Raw genomic sequence first — 7878 nt, 5'->3', positions numbered from 1 at the left:
TTTAAAATTTTTTTTTTTTTTTTTTTTTTAGTTTAACAAATGATAAAGGGTAAGTGAAAATTTTGTTGTGGGAGAAGGATTTTAATAAGTTTAAAGGACAAAAGCTTTGGGCAGGCATCTTTCAAAATAATGTATAAAGAGATGGAACCCTTTCCCTGTGGGGCTGTTTGGGGTGTCAGGTGCCCCAGAGCCACCTGCTGTGTCTGTGCTGCCAGTTCTGATGCCTGAGCAGTCAGATCCACATGAGAATCCATCCAATCTCATGAATTTTAAGGGCAGATATTGACAAAATAACTATGGTTGAGAAAATAAGCTGTCTTTTCAGACTTTAAAATACTACTTAAACTTTTTCAGCATTTTAGGGAAAAGTTCAGACCATAATGGATACTGAGATACTTGCAGTGACATGAAACTTCATAATAATGTAGAGCATTATCACAGCATCATAATATTTAGAGAAATAGTCTGTAGATCACAGTGTTAGGCTATAACTACTGGATCAATGAATATCAGAATATGGAGGCTAAAGGGAATGAATGATCACTTTTGAAATTAAATTTTGGGAAAAGACCAAATGTTACAAAATTAGGAAAATAATACAACGATAAACTAAACAGACATTGAAGAGCATGAAAGTATAAAATTCTTGCGGAGTATGTTGAGATATATGTTGATGCCTTAATACCTGAGGTAGGGGACCATCAGCTTTTTGGTAGCAGTCTCAACTGCTCAAGGCCAGAGTAGTCATTTGTCTTTTTGCAACATGTTCTTGAGCCAAATGAAATTCTTGCTTTAGTAGCTGGAATGAGCCCGGTTACATGCTATTGTATTCTGTCCTAGCATCTGTTTGTGGCCTTATCTGAAATGAGATGTTTATCAAGCACCTATCCAAGGCAGAAGCCTAGTTCATGTTTAAGTTCCTATAGGTAGATAGTTTTTAATATATGGTGATTTTTCTGTGTGTGTGAAATTTCTCGGCAAATAAAACATGACCATTTTCAGAATACTCATTCCTTGGGTTGCATGTAGGTCACTGAAAATCATAAACCTTATTACATATGACCATCTTGACTCTAAAAATAAAAATTGCAAGTTCTCCATGTTTTCTATTCTATTTGTTGTCTGGTGTTATCTGTCTAGATTGTTTCAAAGACTTTGGATTATCTATGTGGTTTTCTTTTGTTCTTGGTTCTGGATTAAACATAAGGTAACACGGGTTAATCTGAGTGTTTGAGTGCACATTTGGACTGCAGACTGCCATCTGAAGCCTCCTAAACATCTCAATGTGGGCCAGTTGTTAAGCCATTGTTTTGGAGTAGAAGTACAATGTCATTTATTGGAGAAAATGCAGTATATTTCTGTGAGTTTATTGTAAATTCAACATGAAAAATGTGCAATATTATTCTGCTTTCTTCCATGCAAAGGGTGAAATCAAAATTGCTGTTTCTATTGAAGATGAAGCCAACAAAGACCTGCCTCCGGCTGCCCTGCTCTATAGGCCAGTTCGTCAGTATGTTTACGGAGTCCTGTTTAGTTTGGCAGAAAGCAGAAAGAAAACTGAGAGACTTGCTTTTAGAAAGAACAGACTTCCACCAGAATGTATGTACTGTAACAATCCATTGTTTGTTTTCCTCAGTACCTCATATTCTCTTGTGCCTTTTCTAAAGCCTTAGAAGACTCCTGACTGAGCTGCCCTGAGGGCCTACGTGCAGGAGTGGGCCATCCTTGGGCCATAGACCAGGGAGAGCCCTCAGGGCAGAGAAGAAGCCAGACTTCCTCACTTACATTCCAGTAACCATGTTTATTCAGTAAAATCATAATACAGCAGGTTTACATGTTAAACTCAATGTTGATCTGAAAGCAAGCTTCAGTGATTGTCACTGTCTCTAATTACCCCATTTTGGTAATGGGCTGTGTCTGTGCCCTGGTGTCCATGAGGTATAGTTCTGCTCTCTCCAGCATGCAGAGTTCTGGAGAACAGGTACCACAGGGATCCGTTGCTATAGCAGAGGTTTTGGGACTTGAGTGGGTCGTCTCAGGATTACCATGATTTATTTGCCCTGGAGTCCTGCAGACACAGTGTGCACTTCTAGCTGATTGTCTTGTGGCGGGGGGCAAGTGGATAGACTGAAAGGTATTTGAAATGTTTATCATAGGTGAGGTCAAAAGCATTTTCCTTCTTGTGGGCTTATGTAATATTTTGGGAAAACAATGCCTTTCTGTTCTTAGTAATTTTATCTCCTAGTGCAAAATATGTAAAAGTCACTCTGCCTTTACTAAGAAATATAGAAAGCATTGCCAAAACATACAGGCTAAAGTAAGAATTTTATCAGTGGTGGAATTGTAAATTACTAGGTCACTCTTTAAAGCAGGGACTTTTACTTGGAGATTTTCTGTCATGTGGTGGGTACATGTAGGTCTTTTCAGGTGTAAAGCTCACATTCAGCACCAGGTGACATTGTTACATTCTCTATTTGCAGTTCCTTTGCCAAAATTGTGATCTGTAAGGCATTAAAATAAAGCGCCTCTCATTATCCTTCCCTGGAGATAGTTTTACTGAGAGTGACTGCTGTGATTTGCTCGTGTGACTTTAATGCCAGGTTTGCAGGATCCTCACCTTCTACCCTTCTGTGTGCTTGAGGACTGTGAACACCAAGCTTTAGGAATGACACTGTTCTCAAAGATCTAGGACATTTTTACATGCACATATCCTTACTCTTCTCTCATGCTGTGTAATCCATTTGTTCACAAAAGAACTTTGTACTTGGCCAGTCACTACTGTACAGCTTGCCTGGGGCCAAGAGCTGAGAATGCATGCCTATGCCTCCTATCCTGGGACATCAGGCTGCTGCGTCTCCTTCATCCTGAGCAGCAGCACACTGTGCTTGCTTTGTAGTAGAAAGTATTTTTTGGTTGAATGTGTGTTCCAGAGTTACTTTTATACAGGAATCCAGTCATTGTCTATGCCATCCCATGGAGTTTACCGTGACGGTCACCTTCCTCTTCATATCACGGAGTTCTTCATCCTGGTGTGCTGCAGCACTGGACATGCTCAAAGAGATGTCTTGACCCCTCATCCTCTGTCAGTAGGGCTGCGACCAGCGCACACAGTCGGCTGATCTGGGTCTGGCAGTGGTGACCAGCAGTAGAGACAAGCCTTTTCAAGGACTGAAGTATGCAGAGCACACAGGGAGAGGCAGTCACTAAGAGCCAGGCAAGGCCTTAGCCTGAGGAGTGCCTGCCTACCCAAGATATTCCACGGAAAGCCAGCCCTACCTGTCATTGAGGTCGTGGGAATGAGCCATGAAGGGAAGGAAAAACCAGGGTTGGGAAGCCTGGGATGGCTCAGGTGTGTCCAAGAGGATGCAGAAAGGTAAAAGAGGAAGGCTCTCAAGCTCCTGCTCCTCAGACACGGAGATGGCAAGAAGGCCACACTTCAGAGCAAGGGTTTGGCTAGGGTTGTCTGGTCCCTTTTCCACTCTTCCCTTTATAGCTGTGATATTCTTTGGACTAGTGGAAAGGATTTAGTAGGAGAGAGAAAAGATGAATGTACCAGAGAAAATAGTAAAAAATTAGAAAAGTTGTAGGTAATGAGGTGATGTTCATACAGTTAGGTGGGAGGGAGAAATTCATACTTTGGGACCACTTTTCTTGGTGAAGGCAGGCAGAATTGGAGGTGAGGTCACCTAGGTTTGGTTTGGGAAAGGGGCCCAGTTAGCAGTATGTTAAACATTAGGGCCCAGTCCAGCCAGGGCTTGGGGAGAAAACACATTTTGTCCTTGTGGAAGAGGAGGCCTGCCACTAGTAATGTAGCTTTGCACTTCTTAAAAGGTGAATAAGAGTTTTAAAGAGATTTGATAAATATGTGTTATTACTGTGTATATTATTCTCTAAAGGAGCATCTAGCATTCTTTAAAAAGAAATGAATTTTTTTTTTTTTTTGTGCCTGGGATTGAACTCGGGTCCTTGCGCTTGCAAGGCAGGCCACCGAACCACTGAGCTAAATCCCCGGCCCCAGAAATGAATAATTGATACAGATTATATGGTTTAATGGAGGTGAAGATGCTCAGGGTGGCACGTTAAGAAATTTAAATCAATGTAAAATTGTTGAGATTCTCTGAAAGGTCATTGCTACACAAACCCAGTCTTTTCTGCTCAGGTAGTTTGTGAACTTTGGTTTTGACTTCCATTAGAAATTAAGCCACTGAAGGTTTATGAGTGGTGTTACTGTTTATTTAGAAATGTAAATTGGAGGATGGTGGGTGGACTGAACCGAAGCAGAAGTAACACCTTTAAATGAAAAAGAAAGGATGCACTCAGAATACCTTTGCCTAGATGGAGTTAGTTAAGCCCCTGAATTTGTTTGGAGAAATGTATTGTTAATGTGCTGTTACAAATAAAAACTTGCATCTGAATGGAGGAGATTTATAAATCTGACCTCTGAGTTTAGATTTTGAGGGAGCTTAGTAAATGCAGTGGGTGAGATTTATGAACTGCTTTGGAATCTTGATCTTTATGACCTGATAAAACTGAATTTGTTTCATTCATTAGTTACATTTATGATGGGAAAATGAGCATTGGTTCTTATATAAGTAATTTATCCCCATCAGTGATCAGCCCTACTTCAGCCCTACTTGAGCTCCAAGCTCTCCACAGGGAGAATTTTGTCCTGAGAATCTCGTGTGAATGCTGAAACTTCATGCACTCAACTTGCTCAAAACAAGCCTTGTGCATGCACAGTGAGCATAATCTACCAATGTTCATTAATGCTGCACTGAAATGCCTCCCTGGGAACCTGTTTGTTAGATTTCAGCTGCCTGAATATTGACCCTGCTCAAGCCATTGAGTTAGCCATCAGTGCTTGAAATATCTATTCATTGAGTGTATATTTGAGTAGTAGTAGGAAAAATGCTGCCTGCAGCTTTTCGATGCCCTAGTAAGACAAACACATTTCTAGTAGTGCTGCAGTAAAGCTGACCTCAAAAGCTTTTGCAGGAGTTCCTAGTTCACACCATGGAATGGTGATTAATATTTCAGTCTTGTTGACAGTCTAACTTGTGGCCATTCTTGGACCATGTGTAGGTTACATGGCATCATTGGCACATGGAAAAAGATTACTAAGCTCTAAAAAGTGTCCTGGAAAGCCAGGTCCCTGTGGAGGATTGTTCTTTCTTTCTGTGGAGTTCCCTGCAGTGGCCTGCAGTGGCCTTCAGTGGCTGGTGTGGCTGTTTCTGAGTGGAAGGTCTGTGATCTAATAGCCATAGTATCATGCTGGCAGGTGTATGTTCCCATTCCTGATCATTGTGAAGGTAATATAGTAATATAGATGCCCTTATTAGCAGAGAGAGCTATTCAAAGGGCCTTTAAAAATCGCAATCTTTTCGAAGTCATTGAATTTACATGTTGGCCATGTATTTCCCAGTCCTCTCCACTCATCTGTCATTATGCTTTTTAAAAATTCATCAGAATTTTTGTATATTGTGGCAGTGTGCTCCCTGAAATTCTGTTCCTCTTGGCGAGACAGGCTGAAAGAGAACTATTAACCCCAGGGCTGGTGGGCTTCTGCAGGTTTGGTGGGGGAGCATTTGTCATTGGGAAGGGTAGGGGAGCCAGGCAGGGTCCTGTTCTGTTACTGCTGGAATAAAGTCTGGGCCCTGAGATACGAGCCAGGTACTGAAGTGATACCTCCTGGCTCTAAGTGTCGTGTCACCCATACAAATGCAGAGGTGCCTGGAGTTTCCTAAATCCACTGCTGCAGAGGAGATGGTTTTGTGCACTTTATCTCCTTTTTCCTCCTCAGAGCCTTTGCTGACCTGGTGGCTTTTCCTCCCTCTTGGCCACTTTGGTCACTGGTTCTGTCCACAGGTTGGTGGGAAGGGCTGCAGTGGTTGGTGTTGACAAGTTTTAACAGAGTGTAATGTAACGAGGAGCCTTAGCTACAGCCCAAGAGTTCATGGCTCAGGACATAAAGCTCATCAATCCACACATTTTAAAGTTAATCATTTATGCAGTGAAAGAGACCATTGTTTTCTTTGTGTTACAGACTTTTAAAAGGTCAATGGACAGAAATTATAGACCCAGGAGATAAATTTATACATCTACAGGGCAAGTTTATAGACTATGAGGACTATTTTTGAGATGGGTTTTCCCATAGAGGTTAATTTTCTAGGAACTAAAAATGTTACATGTTTTGGAATTTTTCAGATTTTTAAAATTTTTTTTGTTCCAGGGATCGAACTAAGGACCTTGTACTTGCGAGGCAGGTAATGGTATCACTGAGCTAAATCCCAGCTCCTTTTCAGATTTTTAAAAAATAATTTGTGTAGGCTTCACTGGTTGTACATCCCTACTCCAAAATTCTGAAGTCTGAATGCAAAGCTTTTTTAGTACCATTTTGGAAGTTCTGGATTTCTGAGCATGTTGAATTTCAAATCTTTGAATTATGAGTTCTCAACAGTATCTATTCTTGTACTTTTAAACTATTAAGAAAAGCTAAAAAGTCTGATTTTTTTTTCTAGTCTAATTTGTTTCAGAAAATTTTTGTTTTTATTAGTAATTAGGACTGCCAACTAAAAAAAAAAGAAGTAGGTTTGTTGTGGATTATAGTATGAAACAAAATAACTGTGTGAAATTGATTATGGAACCTTTCTGCCATGATTTCTGTGAAGGCTTTTTATAAATCAGTCTGAATTTCTTTATTGTATAGACCTGCTAGGAGTAGCATTGACATTCTTCTCACAGAACTTTGGGTCGACCTAGTGCAAGGGATGCTTGCTTAGGAATCTTGCCACCACCAGTCTGTGGCATTATTCTTTGAGATTCATACTTGTTTTATAAATCCTTGAACTTTTCAGTTTCTAATATATCAGGAATCACACAGGGAAAATGAATCCTATGAATGGCACTTATCTTCATGTTTAATAGCATATCTTCCACATGTCCCATGGCCTCCTAAGCCTTCTATTTCTGTGGACAGTAAGCTACCCAGCCTCAGATACTGAAGGTTTGAGAAAAGCACTTTTCAGCCTTTTACTTTTGAGAATCAAGGAAGTGCTTGGAGAGGCTCCTGTGTGTGTAGTATAAATGAAAACCATCAAGTCCTTCTGCCTACACACTAGTGCATCTACCTCTTCTAGGGAAAGAACTCTCTCTGTGGCTTCCAGTATTCTTTCTGCTCCCGTATAAAAGACCTGGAGTTTTTGTTGCTGCTATTTAACTTATCATTGTTTTTATCACTGTTCCAGGAGAGTTCAGCAGATACAACAGTAGCTCCTCCACAAAGACATACACATGCCCAGGTCTGGTCTTGATGTTGCATGCAAGCGTAACTCACCCTTCCCCTGCTTTTCACTGGTGTTGCTGATCAGTGGTGGTGCCCTTGGCCTGAGCTGAGGGACACACACAGCCTTATAGGCAGCCACTGCCAGGCAATGGAAATTTTCTTATAGAATGAACCTTGCTGGTTATTCCTGAGCTTGGGTAGTTCCCAGAGTCATCATCTTAACAGATTTTCCCAAAGTCTCTGGTTGTGATATGTTAGGTGTGATGCTACACAAAGACGATGAATGTCTCATAGAAAACATTAGGGTTTTTCTGACAATTTACACTTAAATATGACAGCATATATGACCTTATGTTGCATTTTAAATGCATTAAAGAAAATACATTGCAGTTTTTTTTCCTCTTTGAGTTTATTGGTACATTTTAGGTATGCAGTACAGTTACATTCATCATTGGGATCTTGTACCTTTACATGACAGGTCTTGGTTCTCACTTTTTCCCCTTGTCCCTGCCCTCCCTTAATACATTGTAAATTTAAATCTCTAGTCACCTAGAAAGCTGGTGCCTTGAACTGTTTTTGCCAGTATAAAACTTGGA

General features: G+C 40.6%; 1 protein-coding gene across 2 annotated transcripts in view; it reads left to right on the top strand.

Moving 5' to 3' along the window:
• The window catches only part of Fam120a (family with sequence similarity 120A), a 93837-nt gene that overhangs the window by 60726 nt on the left and 25233 nt on the right, over positions 1-7878 (top strand). For both annotated transcript variants that reach the window (XM_033756800.1, XM_010607640.2), the window contains exon 10: positions 1425-1599. In XM_033756800.1, the coding sequence (XP_033612691.1) occupies positions 1425-1599 (175 nt within the window). The remainder of the gene's footprint in view (positions 1-1424; positions 1600-7878) is intronic.

This window comes from Fukomys damarensis, unplaced genomic scaffold (genome assembly GCF_012274545.1).
Source record: "Fukomys damarensis isolate Sample0158 unplaced genomic scaffold, DMR_v1.0_HiC HiC_scaffold_27, whole genome shotgun sequence".
NCBI lineage: Eukaryota > Metazoa > Chordata > Mammalia > Rodentia > Bathyergidae > Fukomys > Fukomys damarensis.
This window is presented reverse-complemented; position numbering and strand designations above follow the sequence as displayed.